The sequence below is a fragment of the Falco rusticolus genome, chromosome 9, assembly GCF_015220075.1.
Source record: "Falco rusticolus isolate bFalRus1 chromosome 9, bFalRus1.pri, whole genome shotgun sequence".
NCBI lineage: Eukaryota > Metazoa > Chordata > Aves > Falconiformes > Falconidae > Falco > Falco rusticolus.
In genome coordinates this window covers 34,074,825-34,092,980 of record NC_051195.1, presented here as the reverse complement: position 1 = coordinate 34,092,980, position 18,156 = coordinate 34,074,825, and the positions used below count along the sequence as shown (strand labels likewise).

The 18,156-nt window shown below is 42.9% G+C and overlaps 1 protein-coding gene across 4 annotated transcripts in view; it reads left to right on the top strand.

The window, feature by feature from the left end:
* The first annotated feature begins 920 nt into the window (after positions 1-920).
* The window catches only part of GPAM (glycerol-3-phosphate acyltransferase, mitochondrial), a 32,699-nt gene continuing 15,463 nt past the window's right edge, over positions 921-18,156 (top strand). Inside the window, exons 1-11 of one of the 4 annotated variants that reach the window (XM_037399355.1) lie at positions 921-941; positions 2,594-2,724; positions 4,734-4,856; positions 7,836-7,909; positions 10,812-10,925; positions 12,131-12,280; positions 13,203-13,299; positions 14,426-14,562; positions 15,919-16,018; positions 16,729-16,941; positions 17,330-17,443. In XM_037399355.1, the coding sequence (XP_037255252.1) occupies positions 2,623-2,724; positions 4,734-4,856; positions 7,836-7,909; positions 10,812-10,925; positions 12,131-12,280; positions 13,203-13,299; positions 14,426-14,562; positions 15,919-16,018; positions 16,729-16,941; positions 17,330-17,443 (1,224 nt within the window). In that variant the 5' untranslated portion in view covers positions 921-941; positions 2,594-2,622. Of the gene's footprint in view, positions 942-1,087; positions 1,282-2,593; positions 2,725-3,913; positions 4,046-4,733; positions 4,857-7,835; positions 7,910-10,811; positions 10,926-12,130; positions 12,281-13,202; positions 13,300-14,425; positions 14,563-15,918; positions 16,019-16,728; positions 16,942-17,329; positions 17,444-18,156 lie in introns of those variants that run through there. The other 3 variants (XM_037399354.1, XM_037399351.1, XM_037399353.1) reach the window with 3 other exon arrangements.

Sequence of the window (18,156 nt, the reverse complement as noted above, 5' to 3'; positions counted from 1 at the left end):
TAGAAGCAAGATCTCTAGAAGGACAATACCTCCTTGGGTCACTTAAATTTATAAGCAGAGTATTTGCATTAGTGTGAAACGATGTCTTGTATTTTGTCACTTCATTCCTGTGCTGTGCTGTTTTGAGTAACGCTGACCACTCGGACATGCAATGAAGCGCAGGCGCCAGCCTTTCTTTCCACAGGCCTGCAACTCGCCTTAAGCCACAGAAAAACGATCTTTAAATAGCCCAGGCCAAGAGATACCCTCAGCCCGTGTTTGGTGAGGTGCAGCAATCTCAATCAACATTTGCTTTTGCGCTCAGCGCAGGGCAGCTGGCACTGCGGCAAGGCCGGGGGCAGATCGATACCTGTCCCCAGCCCTGCGCAGCTGCTCTGAGGGCACCGCGGCGCGGCCCCGCCGCAGCCCCCGCGGGCGCGGTTCGGCGTGACTCTCGCCGCCGTTTTCTGCCGGGCAGCTCTGACCCGAGCGCGGCGGAACTGCGGCCCGCGGGGGGGCAGCCGGCCGGTGCCCCAGCCTCTGCGGTGGCCGCGCCGGGCGCCGCGGCCCAGAGCGGGGGGGGGGGCGGGCCGGGCAGCGGGTGCGCGGGGTGCGGAGGCGCCGCCGGTGAGCGGGTGGCGGGCCCGGGGGCGGGCGTTGGGCCCGGGGCCGGGCGGAGGCGGGCGACAGGCGGCGGGGCCGGGCGGCGGGCCCGCACCATGGCGACGGGCGCTCAGGAAGTCGCGTCAGGCGCGGCGCCGCTGCGCGGCCCGGCGGGCAGGGGGCAGCGGCGGCGCCGGCGGTGCGGGCCGGGGCCGGGGCCGGGGCGGGGGCCGGGGCCGGGCCGGCGGGGCGGGGCGGGGCGGGGCGCGCGGCTGCCGCGTGGCCGGAGGGGCGGGCCCCGGCAGTGGCCGGCGGTGCGCGCGGAGCCGGCGGTGGCGCGGGGCAGCGGTCGGCCCGGGGTGCGTGTGGCGGTGCCCGCGGGCGGAGCGGGGCGGCGCTGCCGGTCGCTGCGGCTGCCGCGGAGCCGGGGGCGGGGAGGGGAGGGGGCTCGGCCGGCCTCGCGGGGGCTCCGGGGCCGGTGGCTGCCCGTCCCTGGCGGCGGTCGGGGGCGGCCCCTTGGCAGCGGGCGCCGGCGGTGCCCGGGGGCGCTGCGCGGCCAGCACGGCGCTCGCCGGCCGGGGGCTGTCCGCCGCAGGTCCGTGAGCGTGCGAGGGGCGCCGCGGCCCCGGAGATGCCGTGCTGCAGCGCGGTAGCTGCCTGAGCGCCGCGGCGGCACCGGCGGGGCGGGCGTTGTCGGAGGTACGTACGAGGCGGCTGTTACTCCCAGAGGCTTTTAATTATGGGGGGTTATTAATTTGTTTTTTAATTCATCCCGTACGTCTGCCGGTGCAGCCAAGGTCACCTTGAGCGCCAGGAGAACGCGCGTTGCTCTCACCGTTTAGGTGTTCGTCAGCCTTTTTGTTGTGTGTATGGGGTGGGTTAGGTATTAATTTGCCTGGGCACTAATTAATTAAAAAAAAAAAAAAAAGAAGAAGAAGAAAAAGGCGAATGGAGTGCTAAAGCCAGAGGAGGCGAGGCCAGCCCGCGCACCGGGCTGTGCGGTCGGTGTACGGGTGGCAGCGCGGCCCCGGCCCTGGGAGCTGCGGCGGGCACGGCGGGGGGGGGCTGCGCCCGCCCGGGGGGCTGCAGGTCTGGCCTTGGGGGGGGGAGGGCGTCAGCGGCGCCGTGCGGGGCGGCCCGTAGCCCGGCCGCGTGCAAGTTCGTTCGCCGTGAGAGCTGGGAGAGGCGGTGGTGACCGTTCCATGGGTGAAGATGCTGGATCGCTGCTCCCGTGGCTCTGTCACAGAGCACGCTCAATCCGTAGCCCCCCCACCCCCCATACACCCTACAATGCTAAGTTGTTCTGATGCGTTTGGCCTACTTGCTTTTTTCTTTGGCCAGGGGAGAATGATTTACTGCACTTATTATATGAACTGTAAAACTTCCATTTGAAAATAATAGCTCAAGTTTAGACTTCTCTCCTGCTTTTTAAGCCCGTAGTGTCATTGATGTCAACAGCGGGTTCGGATTTAGGGGTGCGCTTTTGTATAGCGCACGTCTTGCTCTGGGGGGTTTGCAAACCCATCTGACTGCAGCTAGACCAGACACGGGAAATATACAGTGAGGCAGGGCTGGCACAGAACATTAATGACATTTTTTATAGATAACAGGTGTCCTTGAGAAGCAGATGATGAAAGACTGAGGTCATGGAGTGCAAGGGAATAGTAAACTTTTGAAAGTGGCTGAATGGTATAAACTGCAGTGAAGAGGCGTAAAGGGACTATACTGACCTGTAATGGGAAGAAGAGCAGGGAGAGGTGGACATGCAGGTAGCCAACTGGTGTGCCCTGCTTACGGAAGTTGAATGCGCTGGTTTTATTATCATATTAAAATCATGCTGATTTCTGACTGCAATGAAACAGCTTCAGAACCTAACTTGTACTGAAGAGTGTACAAATACCAGTTTGCTAATTTGTTGCTAGATACCCATCACTGAAGTCATGTGTCTGTAGGTGTGTTCCTGTGTGTGTGTATATATATGTATGTACATCTGTATGTTATTATTTTGCAGCTTCTGATCTTCAGTTCAACTCTTGTGTCATGGATGAAACTGCTTTGTCCCTTGGAACAATAGATGTTTCCTATTTGTCCACCTCAGCAGAGTGCAGCATCAGTAGATGTAAGCATTCCAGTGAAGAATGGGTAAGTAAAAGTTGTGAATTTTACTAGCCATATTTATCTTACTTTTTCTTCAAGATAAAGGTGGACTTTCTGTTTTTATTATTATTGTGATGCTTCATCTCCGTTCTTTATGTCTCTCATGCATAATACAGTTTGGTTTTAATTCAACTTGAAAAGTAAGGAGGAGCCAAGAGTTCAGTGCTGTGCCAAAGACTGATGCTGCTAGAAAAGAAAAACCCTGTCAAACCCAGTTGATAGTCTTACTGTCTTCTGGTGTGATGTTACTAATTATTTTAGATACCAGTAAATGTGCAGAATCCCATTCTGGACTAGGCTGGGGTCAAACAGAAAGTCAAACAGTAAGCTTATAGCAGTTCTGAAGGATGTAGTTTGAAATGCATGAGTGAAAAGGAGTGTGAAGCTAGAGGTATGTAGGTCACGTAGCCATTGTAGCTGGAGCTTTTCATGCAATACAGGAGGCAGAGAAAACTTGGTGGATATAAATAAGGAGTCTATTAAAAGTCTGTGTCCTCTGTTGAGTGACTCTTGGGATTTGGAGGAGTCAAAGGGGGCAGTGAGCAGAGGGGGCTGGCTGGAGCAAAAAGCCACATGGGGACGGGGCTGGTACTGGTTGGTTTAGAAGCATAGATCAGGAAGAATTAGACACAGCTCTGGAGAGGAGGAGTTTGAACTCGATACAGAGGAAGAGTTGGAGACATGGTCAGAGTTGAGGGAAAGGACAGATGTCCTGGCAGCTGGGTTTTCTATCTAGCTAGATGTAAGTTGCATTGGACAGCAAGCTGCGGTAACCGACCGATCTGTGAGAGGGTGGGATAAAGGCAGGCAAGATGAAAGAGATAGGAAAGAGTTTTTTTAAGAAAGTGGTATCCAGTTCAGTCAGGGCTTGGAGGCAAGCAGAAGGAAGATGGTATTGTTACAAAGCTGGTTCATTTTGGAGTTAGCATTACAGAAGGTGACAGAGAAGGGATTGGGCCAGACTTAGCATCTGGATGCTTGTTTATTTCAGGTGAAAGGCTTAATCTTGGAATAATTGTCATTTCACACCTCTTGCCAAATGTGATACCTGCACATTTTAGGTTTTAGGCGTCTTCAGTGTTGCTTTTGCCTTTCTGGTTGTTTCTCACTGCACTGGCTTTCTAGCTGAGTATGTGGCAATCTGTATTCGTGTTTTCCAACCCTTCTACCCTGCTTCTCTTCCACTTAAATGTGCTATTTTAAACAACATTTTAGTTTGGGCTTTTTTTTTTTTGTCTCTATAGCTTCCCTCATTAAAAACTTGGAATATAAACTCAGAAAATGGCAATCCAATGCTCATTCTCAGGCAAGCAATAATTCAGTAGACTTTAATGGGCACAATCAATGTCTTTACAAAAATTGTAGTTAAGTATATTTTCATTATGCCCTAACGCAGAGAATGTGTTTTGTGAATGCAGTTGCTTTGGATATTTTGGTTCTGTAATCTTCAGAAACACAGTGTAACATTGGAGAACGCACAGCTGTTCCTTTTTCATATCACTTTGTGTAAAACTGCCGAGAAAGAGGCTACAGAGTTAATAGTTTGTGTACATTCAGTTGTCTTGCAATTTTACAGGGTAATATCCAGTTAAAGCTTAAAACCCATTGCTCATATTACAAGCACCCTTACATTGAGAGTGTAATTTACTGTTAATTTCTTTCACTTTTCTCAGCTGACAGCTTTCTTGCTGTTTCTTATTAGATTTATTATTTATTTTAAAATTTTGCGTGTCAGTAAAAGCTACAGTGCTTAAGATACGTAAGTATAACACTGTGGTTTTGCTTTTATTTTTAAAAATCACATCATCTGGAAATAATTATTTTAGAAAAAATCTTGGCAAAATTTGTGTTAGTTTTTTGTAATTGTGCTTTGCTTTTTTGTTTGTTTGGTTTTTGTGTTGGTGGTTTTTCCCCTCTGGTAACTCCTCTTACATTGTACTGGGTATGTGAAAACTTTATTTCTGGATATTTACATAGTGCTTTTTATTCTGCAGGGAGAGTGTAATTCTAGGCCCACTCTCTTCCGATCTGCCACTTTAAAATGGAAGGAGACCCTGTTGAGCAGAAAAAGGCCATTCGTGGGACGATGTTGCTACGTATGCACTCCCCAGAGCCGGGTAAGAAGATTATGGACTGGATTATGTTAGACAGTAACGCATAGTTGCAGCATAATGAAATATCAGTAGTTTTCCTGCCTTCAGAATTAAGGCCATAATGTTCTTACTTCATAAAGGAATATAGTTTTTCACCTTTGTTTTTGGTTGTATTTGTCATGGAATTAGTGGATGACACAGACTTACTGTGATGCTTTGTCTCTCACTTTTCAGTGTGAACTTAAACGACATTCCAGCTCTTCAGAATTAGCATTAGGAAGTTGTTTGGAAAAAATTATCTGCTCTGCTAAATTAATAATAGGAATTTGGTGCATATGAAAGTGTTAAGGCTTACTTTTAGGACGCTTAGTTCTCCATCCACAGAATAAATACAGTTTTGAGGGTAAGCAATACATGTCCTCTCAAACTTGAAGAGATCAATCCTGTGATGGAGAAGACAGGTTGGTTTTCTACACTTGGCTGATTCCTGGCTTCTCTGCCCAGCCTGGAAACAAGGAGTGCCAGTTACGATGGTGAGGATATTTGTCTGCTGGGAACAGTGTCAAGATGGTGGCTCTAGAGAGGTTGCACAAGCTGATTTAAAATGTGAACTTTATTGAACTGCATTGGGCAGGCTTTCCAGAAGCTGAAGATGCAAAATGCTGATAAATGCCATAATATAGTTCGCAATCAGCTTATCGTGTAATTTGACTATGTGTACAGCCTGGACTTTAAATTGTGCTCAGTTACACCGGCACTGAGCTCCACGGTTGGCTGGACTAGAGCGAAAATTTGCCTATTCCTTTGACCAGGGAAAATGTATTATTTCACTCTATTCCTATAACAGAATAGAAAATTGCCGCAATGACATACAAATGTAGGATAGAAATCCAAATGTTTGTGAAGGCTACGTATGATGTGGGCAGCAAGACAAGCAATTACATAAACTGAGCCAACATTTAACAGACACTTAAGTGTTTTGACTTGTAAAAAGGTGTGTGGGAATCCTCAGCTTAGGGCTTTATACGTTTAGTAATCAGTCTGTTAGCTCTCAAGCTGGGAATTGTGCTTTAAAAATAAAAATCTTGCTCTGTATTTTGTTCATTTAATAAGAAACAAGTGAACTATCCTAAGATCCCACTTAAGAGAGGGGTGTGACCGGATTAAGCCCTTTATTGCCTTCTGCCACAGGGATTGAACACCATCTTTGCAGCAGACAATAACAAACCAGTTCCTGTCATTAGATTCCAGATATTTCACTTTTTTTGAGCTGCTTGTTTCGTTAATTCCCTTAAGGAAAAGGGATGGATGAGTGAGACGTTTCCTTAAATGCATTGGCCAAACTAACAGTTTCCTGATGTTGGGAGTGGGAAGTCTTACTTCTCCCTCTTACTTTCCTTCCTGCTTTCCTGGGGGCTGATCAATTCACTAACCAAGCAGAAAACTACCTGCTTTATTTATTCATTTAGTCTGGCTGTCTTAGTTTTCAGCCTTGCCTGAATGAGGTTGGCTTGTTGAGGGGTGGGATGAGTGCTAGAGGTGGTACAAGCTAAGAGGTGAAGGGTAGTTTTCAGTGGGAAAGCGCAGGATGTCGTGGTGGGAGCTGGGCTTCTTCCTCATGGCAGCAGGGAATGCTGTTATCGTCTCGCTTGGTCTCACAGAACCAGATCCTCTGCCTGACACAGGGTCAGGGAAGAGTTAAGTAAGAAAAAGCTAAAGTATGACATGCAGCTGTAGGATGAATTTCACAGAGCGAGGTTATAACCACTGGAGTGGACTTGGGCATTCAGTGGTACTTAACTTTGCTGATTTTTGGGGAGACGAAGCACAAGTAATTTCACTTCTCTTTGCCAGAACATTTCATCGGCTTTAAGGCATACAAAAAATTACTAGTGAACAGTCAAAGAAACTAGTATTACCTTGAAGTTTCCTCTTAAGAGCCTAGAGCAACAATTTGTTGATTGTATGTACAACACAGTTATGCTTTAACATGGGGCAAAAGACTGTGCTCCCATTGTAGCACGTGACTTCTACCTGATTTGCAAATTACATAGGACATTCGTATATTTAAATTTCTGGCAAATAATGTTTCCTAAATAAAATACAAACAAATGAGAGTCTTACCTGACTCCCATTGCAAAATTGGTAGTTGAGGCTGTTCTGCAGCTGTGCTATTGCTAGTAACCATCTTTCTCCTTCACTGTCCTGTTTTTGTCTTCCTTGACATGCACAGTCCCAGTGGTTTTAGCTGCAATTCACTGTTGGCATGTTATCAGTTTTATAATTAAATATTACTTGGGCAGAAAGAAACCAGCCTCTCGGTCAAGGTACTCCACTGGTATATGGAAGATTAAAGTTTAGGTCTTCCTGCGAAGGAATATTTGCTTATCCAAGTGGAACTGCACCCAAACTCATCCCAGAACAGTTAATAGCCTGGCACACAGAGGCTGTACCAGGGACGTAGAAGGCTGGATTGAGTTTGTTGTTCAGGCAGTGGAGGAATGTGGAGGTTTGCCACCTAACCATGGATGGATATCCTGACCCTTGGGCTGCCGTTAGGTGATGCATGATCTGCTGGCAGACCGCGTGTCACAGGCAGAGTGTCAAAAGGCTCGTGATTACACGAATGCCAAATGTAGCTTAATAAAGTTCTGTCTCAGAGATGAGTTCTGTATTTTGACAAGTCCTGGTTTATATTACATCAGAATATGATAAAATATCCTGAATTGAAGAATACAACTGTTTTTGTATGCGGTAAAGCCTACAGAGTAGTTTGAAAGTATTGGAGTTGGGAATAGTGACTTTCTGAATTTTATTTTCATTTCAGGACAGTTTATGTGCTTTATAAGCAGTTCAGCACTTTCAGCACTTTTCTGCTTTGGGTTTTGTTTGTAATAGAGGTGAAAAACATTGCATTATTTTAAATGTTACGATGAATGTACAGGCACAGCTATTCTTACGTAATGAAATAGTCCACCAATCTTTTTTTACTTTGTTTTACAGGATAACTTCTTCAATGCTAGTATTCCATCTTTGGGTCTACGTAATGTCATATATATCAATGAGACACATACAAGGTAATGTAGCAAGTCTTTCTTTTGCTTTTAAAATTTCATGTGTTCTGATCATATGGCAGGGAAATCTCCATGATAGTCCGGACTGAGTGAATGTATGTCGCTGTCCTAAAATGCAGGAATTGGTGCTGAACTCAGGAAAGTAATGTACTTGTTAAATCTGGCTGCATGTATCTGGGAGCTGGGCAAAGTCCTTTGGGTTTATAGACAAGGAGTGTAAGGGTCAAACCTGTGTCACAAAAAGCAGAGCATGTTTATATCCTTTCTCCTTTAGTGCAAATGGCAGCATCCACAGCATAATGCTGAGAGGAGCCATTTTATTCCCATGCTTAAGAATGACTTCAGGCTGCATTTTAATTTACAGAGCAGATCTGGCTCACAATTTAGGCGTTGACTATTATCATTAATGACAATTAGACCTGAACATGTCTTGCGAGACTGTCTCTGCCTCAGTGGCAGAGTGCAGCTCCTGTAGAATGGTGTATGTGACCTAAAACCCATGATAGATCTTTGCTCTACTGGAAATAAAACTTATGTTCTGGGATGAAGATAAAGTATACAAAAATCTTTATTCTGTTCTTTGAAAAGTTAATAAGGCTTGCTGAAGTTTTTACAGTAATCATTAGCATAAGCAGGTCCTGCAGCGTTTGTCATAGAGTCAGAGCAAACAAAGAGAGGCCAGCAGCCTGAAAGAAATGAGCCGAAGTGTCTCAGTGGAAGAAAGGCAGCATTGTGCTGTGCTCGAGAGGGAGGAAGCTAATGTTAGAGGCTGTTCTTTCTTCAATTTGAATTAATTATGGTTTTTTTTAAGAGTTGAGCTTGTAGTTTAGAGTACAGAGAAATAACAGAAATAGCATTTAACTTTTTTTTTTTTAGTTTCAAAACTCTGTTTGAATGGTTTTGAACGGTCAGACTTCCTTAAATTAAAAATACAAGGGCATCAAAACGCAGGTTAATGAATTATTCTGCAATAAAATGCCTTTAGCTCAGAATGTCATTATAGTCTGGAAACTGACAAATATTAATGAAGTTATGAGGTCCCGTGGGGTTATATAGTCACAGTTTCTTGGCCTTAGAAAGCAAGAGGCATTCTCTTTAACTGCAAGCGTATCGTGCCAGTACTGAGATGTTACCACAGCCTTTTTCCGAGGTGTGAACATGTCAGTTTTACATTATATCTTCGCTGGGTCTATTTTGCGTGGGTTTTGTCTTCTACCATTGCTACATGATTAGAAAACATTTTTTTCTAATTATGCTACATCATATCTAAGCTGTAAAATGAATGTATAAGCCTTTATACTTTGACATATCCCTGCAATAACTGTATGCTGCTGTGATGATGTGTTCATAGTTGCCAAAATTGTTGTCAGAAAGAAGCATATCCTCAACTTTGCTTTTTAGAAAAATCAATAAGGCTCTCAAACTCTCATGAGAAAGGGAAAATGGAAAAGCAATTAAGGCAGAGTCACCAGTCTACTTTACTGACAGCATGAATAGTCAGATGCATTGTCCTTCGAGATGCACTGAATATATGTCTAACTGTTACATGTCAGGCAGGCTGTGCTGGTGGCTGGTGCATGTGCACTCAATTATCATGCGAGTGGCCTTTTGCAGTGCAGAAGTTCCTTCTCATCTTTCCTAGCTGGTTTTAACACGTATAAATTCACTGAAATGTGGTAGGGAGGTTTAACAGCCAAGATCAGTTACTCAGGTGACAACAAGGAGTGGGACCTTGGCGACACTCCAGCACGGAAAGCGACATGAGCATTGCCACCAGTTCAGTTTGGGACACTTGGTAGAGCATCAGCAGTGCATTGCAGCAGCAGACTTCAGGACAGGGTTTTTGCATAATACTGAGTGTTCTGGTCTTAGGAATGGCCAGAAATTAATTTCTTCTTCTAGCTGTTAATTCTGCCCCATCACATCAGCTCTGCTGTTCAGGGGTCCCAGCTTTTTTTGCTTTGTGGAGTGACCCTCATGTGTGGTGGCTTGCCTAGTCTAGTCTAGTCCTGGCCTGGTGAGTGTGGGTGGCCAGGAGACAAAATAGCAGTGAATATTCATTGTTGGGAACTGGATTTTAGCCTTTCCTGTGTCACGCGCATCTTCTGTACTGTTAGGAAAACTGTGAAAAACAACATTTTCTCAGGTGATAGCTGCTTATATGATCCAGATAGTAGAGGACAGGGTTTATTTAAAAGAGACTGGCCACATAAGTTAAGTTGCCTTACTTAAACGCTTGAATGCATAGAGAGATTTACGGATTATTCAGTGGTTCTGCTCCTGTTAGAACCTTGGAAGTACAAGGTACATAGGAGCACATAGGGCTGGGTGTTTAAAAATACTGGAAGAAAAGGTTATGAAAATAGTGTTTTTAGTGTTGGTGGCTAATGCAAACATATTTTCAGGAGTGTCTGTGAGAGTTTACTCTGTGTGTACAATGTGAGTAACTTTCCCATGAAGAGTCTGTTTCTTGAGGAAGCGGGCAAACCTCTTAGCTGGGCATCTATGTTCCTCAGTGGAAAGTCACTGGATCTGAAATCAGTACTGCTTCTCTCTCCTTTTGTCCTGGCTGGGCCGGGGAGTCTGTTCCAGTGGACAGACAAAATGTATGTGCTGGTTTGTCACTGCTTTCCTGTGGTACTATGGATATTTTAAGGCCACTGTCACCCTGAATTGAAGTAATGCAGACCCCAGTTGTCTCAGATATTTTACATTACACATCAGTTGTTTCACCCATAACTTAACATATTGGCAATTTACTAGACAATACAAAAACCTTAGGCAGCCTTTCATAAAATTTGATTTACTTTTGCTTCTTAATTGTATTTTCAGGTGGTCAATATTCTTTTTTCTGGCAGTGAAGTGTTTTCAGGGTCACACTCAAACACCCTTCATATTTTTGCAGGTACAGAGGGTGGCTTGCAAGACGCTTTTGTTATGTCCTTTTTGTGCAAGAGAGGGATGTTCATAAGGGTATGTTTGCCAAGAATCTGACAGAAAATGTGCTGAATAACAGCAGGTAAGATAATGCAAAATAAAACTTTTTTTTTTTAATGACTGATACATTATAATATGGTTTAAGAATTTGGAAATGGCAGGTTTTGAAAATCAGATTATTTAAAACGTTAGAAGATACAGTATCTGCAGCACAGCCTTTCAGGACTGTAGTTTGCAATTTCTGTTTGAATAGTAAAAGAGGGGGGATTAGGAATTATGAATCTCCAAATGAGTGATAATAGTGGGTGGACAGCAGAGAGTACACAGGAAAATAAATTGCGACATGGTAACTTTTCAAATGTTTGTTTAACTAGTTAATGTAAATACATGGGACTGAAGTCACACTGCAGCCATTGGAAATTGACAGTGTTTCAGAAATAAGAGGAAAACAGCATTTCAGAGTACCCTGAGTGTACACCCAGAGCGTGAGGCAAAACTGGGTAAAGGCTATGGCATAAAATACCCACCCTTTATTTTGTGCAGCTTGTTTTGTGTTTCATATACTGCATTGTAAGTGGGACGTTGAGCCCCTGATCAGCTATTAAGGTGTCAGTTTTCCCATGGACACAAAGAAATTCAACCGCATGCCCACTCCTTGAGTCTGCTTTTGTCAGAGGGCACGCACTGCCTACATTAACATTCCTAACTCTCCTGAATTTTTAATGTTCAAGTCCCATCTGTAGATGATAGTATTGCTTTGGAAAAGTAAAGCAAACTGTGTTGTGCCATAGTTATGGTGTGTTAGACCACTTAATCTTTCTTAGCCTTTATAAAATCTAGTTACACTTTGTAAAACTGAGAATTCAAGGAGGAGTATACTGTAGAAGTGCAGAATAGCAACTGCATAAATCTGTTTGAGGTAAGTGAAATTGCCATGGCAGGAAAAAAAATACTGAAAACCAGGAGATTTCAGCTCTTCTTTCTGCATTTTTAACCTCACTTACTGTTTCTGAAAATTGGCAATCACTTAATATCATACCTGTGAACTGTGTACAAACTCTTTTATATGGTCAACGTTCATCCGTCATGCACCTTTTTAATCAGAGCTTAGAAAACTGCTGAATTAAATTCTGTGCATTTGGAGTATGCAGTACTTCAGCGTGCATGTTCTTTTATGCCTGCAAGTTACTCCTATAGTAATATGCAGCTCATTCCCAGCAGTAGTTGTCTGTGACTTAAACTCTTTTGTTGCAGGACTGTCTCATAAGTTTTACTTTTTAATGTTAGAGTCCAGAAGGCCATTGTAGATGAAGCTTCTGAACCAAGTGCTCCAGGTAGTTTTGCTCAAACGGATCCCAAAGCCATCAACAAAGTGAAGAAAAAAGCTAGGAAGATTCTGCAGGAAATGGTAGCAAATGTGTCACCGGCTTTAATCAGGTAAGAAAAATGGCTCATCAGTATTGTCAATGGGTAGAAGGACAGCCAAGCTCTCTGTATTACACCAGCAGAGCTTGTAACACATTATTCATGAATAATTATTCTAAAAAATAATACATTCTTCATAAAAATCCCTTTTCTAATGTTAACTAATGAAGTGGTACTTACTTTTCATTTTCAGATGGAGCAGAAACCCTCCACCTTTTCAAGGGATAAGTCTTATGATAAGATTAAATACAGACAGATTGTTTTAGTTTTAGTTTTATTTTCTCCTGAAACTACGTTTGGTGCTAAAGCTTAGACCAGTATTAGTATGTTTTGTTGTTTCAGACTGATACGAGCGACAGCAGCTAGCTGCAGCATCTTAGACTGTGAAAGACCTTTTTTCCTGTATCCCACTGAATATCATAATCTGTAGTTATAAATATCTCAGACAGAGTCTTGTCTTTAAAAAAAAATCTTCTACTGTGGTGTCTACCTTTACTACTAAGGATGAATTTGCCTCTGTCATGTTCCTAGTCCCTTTCACCAAATTCTGTGATGCAAACCCTCCATTTTTTAACTGTATTAAATTCCCCCACAAGACCAGACATGCTTGTCACCTAACTAGCTTAGCTAATTAGAACTGATCACAGGAGCTCCATTAACTTGCCCTGTATGTAAAGTGGTCTGTGCCCTTTGAACAGCCTTCACTGAGGTTTATGCTAACAAGTTTTGTGTCATAACTGCAGGAGGCTAAAATGTAGTTACTAACCGTGGCTTAGCTGATAGGCAAAAAATGTTATGCAATTTGATTGATAGTAATTTTGTTTGAATATGAAGTAATCAGATTTTATGGCTTTGCTTTTAGTCATATACAAGCATTATAAAACGGAGGCAGAAATGAATGAAGTTTTTTGAGTTGTGTTTGTTCTTCTTTCAGGTTGACTGGCTGGGTGTTACTGAAGTTGTTTAACAGCTTTTTCTGGAATATTCAGATCCACAGAGGCCAAATAGAAATGGTCAAAGCAGCAACAGAGGTAAGGGAGGGTGGGAAAGAATCTAGTAGGATAGATTGCTGATGTAGTTTCTGTTAACGTTTACAGCACTGCCTCTTCTTAGGAGAGTTCTGCTAAGTCTGTATGGAATCAGATTGTAGATAGATAGAACTCTCTCATATCTGTGAAATAGTGTTTGTAATTACATGCAATGCTCTTTGAGTTGTGTAACCTAAAAAACTACGTGAACTCTGGTTTTACCTTTGTTTCAGGATCAAATTTTAACTATCAGGCTGAATGATTACCTCAGATAACCTGCATCCAGCATTATTTCTTTTTTTGTGCTGAGGCAGCCAGTTATAAATTAGTAGATCTGTTTAGGATTTTTCATTCTTACCTTAAGTTGGAATAAAAAGCTTTAAGAAATAAACTTTTCCTGGTTTTTACTAGCAGTCTGTTCCCAGTCCTTCAGTATTTATTGAAATTGATCAAAGAGCAGGTGTGGGTGCCCCATCCCTGGCAGTGTTCAAGGCCAGGCTGGATGGGGCTTGGAGCAACCTGGTCTAGTGGAAGGTGTCCCTGCCCATGGCAGGGGTCTGGAACTAGATGACCTTTAAGGTCCCTTCCAACCCAACCCATTCCATGATTCTATTTTCTTTACACTCAAAGGAATTGATTCTTTTTGCAGGGTTCGCCTTAGAAAGATGGATTAGATAAACGAAACAGAAAAGGTTCTTACTGTTTTCTGTTACCTTTTGATTACAGTGTTTGGGAACCCCACTGTTCATAGAGCCTTGCTGATATCTAAGAAACAGCAGTACATTGGTGATACTGATGATTTGGCCATATCCCTTTAATTGTTTGATTGTTGTCTCAGTACTGTGAGTCTGAAGAAACTGGGAGTATTAATCATTGTTAATGTAATGAATACAACTGAAAGCTACAGTCAATGAAAATTAAGAAGTACAGTTGACTGTAATGTTCTCCCAGTCACAGCTGAATGAAAACCAGAAGTAAACAAACAAGCAGAAACTAGCATTGGTTCTGATAATATGGTAGTTCTGATAATATGATGCTAGCAATCTCAATGATGGATTTTAAGAAGGAGTAATATTATGCCTTTTTTACCATCTGTCTTCTCTCTTTTTTCCGCTTCTCCCCACCATAGATGAATTTGCCTCTCATCTTCTTGCCTGTTCACAAATCCCACATTGACTACCTGCTCCTTACATTCATTCTTTTCTGCCATAACATCAAAGCACCCTACATTGCTGCAGGGAACAATCTCAACATCCCCATCTTCAGGTAATAACCTGTTCTTATCTGGAAAAGACTGAGGTGGGGGATCTTCAGGTGACCTATTGTGCTATGTATCTTTTGTCCAAGTATAGTCTGAGTATTATTGGGCCATCATGTAGAACTTCTTTGGTTCCTACTACATGCTCAGAGAGACAGCATAATAAAATCCTTCTGAGAAACTGTGTCATAACCTCAGTAGGTTAAGGAGGGATATTCCTTTCTTCTTGGAGTCTCAGAGTGGGTAGGTGACTAAGGAAAGATGAGTATGTTAAAAAGTGTTGTGAATGGACCACTCTTCTTCATGAAGTTTAATGAGCTGGCTACTGGGTGGTAACAGTGCTGAGTGAATAATACTTTGTGGGAAAGTACTCCAGTTTGGTCTGTGTTTAAATTACATTTCTGGTGGCTGAAGAACCTAAGGTCTGTTAGGTAGTGTTTCTGTGAGGCAGATTTTGGAGATAACTCAAAAAATAAAATGATAACTTTTTCTGAAAAGCCGCTGGATATTGCAGGAAACGAAAGAAGGGGGATACCCTAACTTAGAGATTGTTCTGCACTGGTAGGTGTGAATGATCCCAGTAAGGCATTCGAACTCTATAAAGTATTAATTCCAATGCTATTTGTTAGGCCTAGCAGTATAAAAGAAAGAGAGACTAGCATAAGTAATCTAACATCCCTTTAGACGCTGGGAACCCCGAGCTGTGCAGCATCCAGCAGGCCTCCCTCCGCACGCTGCATTCTGTGCGCACCCTTTTCTGCAGAAAAGGTTACCCCATTTCAGTCACTTGAGCTAGTATAGGATTTTCTTAGAGGAAAAACCTCTGTTCATCATTTATTCTGTCAGGCAGAAAGGATGTTCTCATGAGAACTTTTTGCTGCATGGTTAGATAAAGGCAAGCCTGCGCAGGTGGTGTAATTGCTGGTACCCAGTGGGAGCTGCTGGCAGGCTCCTCTGTCAGAACTGGCCGGCTGAGCTGATCCCGTGGCCACGGGACTGTGCAGCACGGTGTGGGCACGAAGGCTGTGCTGTATGTGCAGCATGGCACAGGCTTGGGCCAGCCTGGGTGAGCTGTTACGTGCGTCACTAGCATCTCCGTGTACCACAGCCTCCCAGCCAGGTCACTGCAGAGGTAAGTTGTCTGTCAAGGGGGTGAAAGGCAGCAAGACAGTGTAGAGAAGCCTGCTTAAGTTAAACGGAGTAATACTCGTGTGGTCCCATCATGTGCAGATAGCGTAATATGGTTTCGTTTTTGAGAATTTCAGTCATTTCAGTTCCTGTTGTGTGCTAGGAGTTTTGTGCTGGACATGTAGTAGTTTCCTGCAAACTGAAATCGATGAGTATAATTCTTCTTTATTGTGTAGCACACTGATCCGCAAGCTAGGTGGATTTTTCATTCGTCGAAAGTTAGATCAGAGTCCTGATGGTCGTAAGGACTTCCTCTACAGAGCTTTGCTCTACGTGGTACGTATTTCTTGTCTTTATACAGGTAGTGTTTCAGTTGGGTGGCAAGAGGCAAAGTGAGTTCCATCAGTCTGGGGATGTTTTTTACTGCTTTGAATTTGTCTTACGTTTCATGCTGCAAAAAAAGTATACATTTTTGTATGAAGTTTTTGGCATATAGAAAAAAGATTGAATGCCCAGCACCTTTGAGGACAAGCAGATTTTCACCTTGTGTAATCCTTATTAAAGAAAGTGGAATTAATACTCTCTGAATTAATGTTAAACTTAAGCCTTGTTTCTCCAATTTATTTTGTACTGGGACATATCTACACTGATTTTGTTAACTTAATGCAAGTCCCTGTTTATGATGGGTTGGTGTAATCCCTTGGGCCTTGCAGTATAATAGCTGTATTTGAGTCTTGGAAGATGGGGTGTGCTGAGGAATCAGGAGAGGCATATGCAAATCAGCTGGATCAACTGCTGCTAGAGATGCTGTTCTTGAACAAATGGCATTATACTGCTTGTATATTCATGCAAATTCAGTGGCGCTTTGGTCTGGGTTTGTGTCAGGCATTAATTATTACTTTTTTGTTTTCACTTGTATTCATGCCAACTCATGATCTTCCAATGTTTTAAAAAAGAAATGGTCGCTGACAGTATATTTCAAATGTGAATTTGCCGGTATAATTAGATACTTATTTTTACCTCTTTTCCAATCCTTTTGTATTCAGCACATAGAAGAATTGTTGAGACAGCAGCAGTTTTTAGAAATATTCTTGGAAGGCACACGGTCTCGAAGTGGAAAGGCATCTGGAGCTAGAGCAGGTCTTTTATCTGTGGTGGTGGATGCTCTCTTCTCAAATGCTACTCCTGACGTCCTAATTATACCCGTGGGAATCTCTTATGATCGTATAATTGAAGGTCACTATAACAGTGAACAGCTGGTAAGAGCAAATGAACAACTTGTTTTGCCTAGGAAATGTTCTGTTTATATGCAGGACAACGTGTTACGTAGTTAAATAATGTCCTAGTAGTCTTCTGTCACATGTACTTGGTGTTAGTGTTGAAGAGTGTGTGAATCACAAAACCTCTGTGATGGGGACTGCTGAGGTACAGATGACAGACTTCTAAATGCAAATTCATGACACAACAAATAGTATGTTCAAGTGGATATCTATGGAAAAAGTAGTTCTGTAGATATACTTGAATTTACGAGGTATGCCTAAAGATTTGGGCTTGCTTTGTCTGCTGTCACATGCATTTTAATTCTAAACATAACCTTTTAATTGCAAATGAGAAAAAACCCCAGAACAACTACCTATTTTTTTCCAGGGCAAGCCGAAGAAGAATGAAAGTCTTTGGAGTATAGCTAGAGGAGTCTTCAGAATGCTGCGGAAGAATTACGGCTGTGTCAGAGTAGACTTTGCACAACCGTTTTCCTTAAAAGTAAGTTTGATATTTTGAGGATTCTTTTGAATGTTTGACATTTTTGATGTTTCAATAGTGGGACACGTTTATTTTTTTTTTTCTCCTTGTGGGTTGTCATCGTTAGCGTTATCTCCTGAAGCCCATTTCAGTGGGACAAAAGCATCCCTGTTTTGCTGCATGTGTGAGTCTTTGAACATGTTTGTGTTAAGCTGAAATAGTCTCTGAGTTGATATAAAGGGTTATGTTAGTTTTGAAATGGTGTAAATATTCTTACTGGGGATCTTTGTTTTGTTTTAACAAACAGTCTTTAAAATTGTTTGACATTTGAAGAGATGACACATTTGAAGGAGACATTTGAAGTTGAAGGAAACATAATACTGTTCTCCAGTTTTAAGTGATTTAATGGCTTACGCTGTTGTTGAGGAGGGGCATTTATGTCACTGGATTTTAAAAACTGCTAAGCAAATTAGTAGCTATAAAAGTATCATGGGTAATGTATCATAAAAATCTGCATACTCTTTGAAAGTCATGGTTTGTTATTAGTTTACACAACTATTACCTACAGTAGTTCACCAAATACTGTTGTGTCGTGCAGTAGTATGTACCTTCACTTTTATTTTCCCTGTTCTCTGCAGAATCTGCTAGTACTAATACCCAATTTACCTGCATTTCACTAATCTGTGTTCTGCTACATTATACCTTATTTTTAGTGTGACTTTAATAAGATTAAT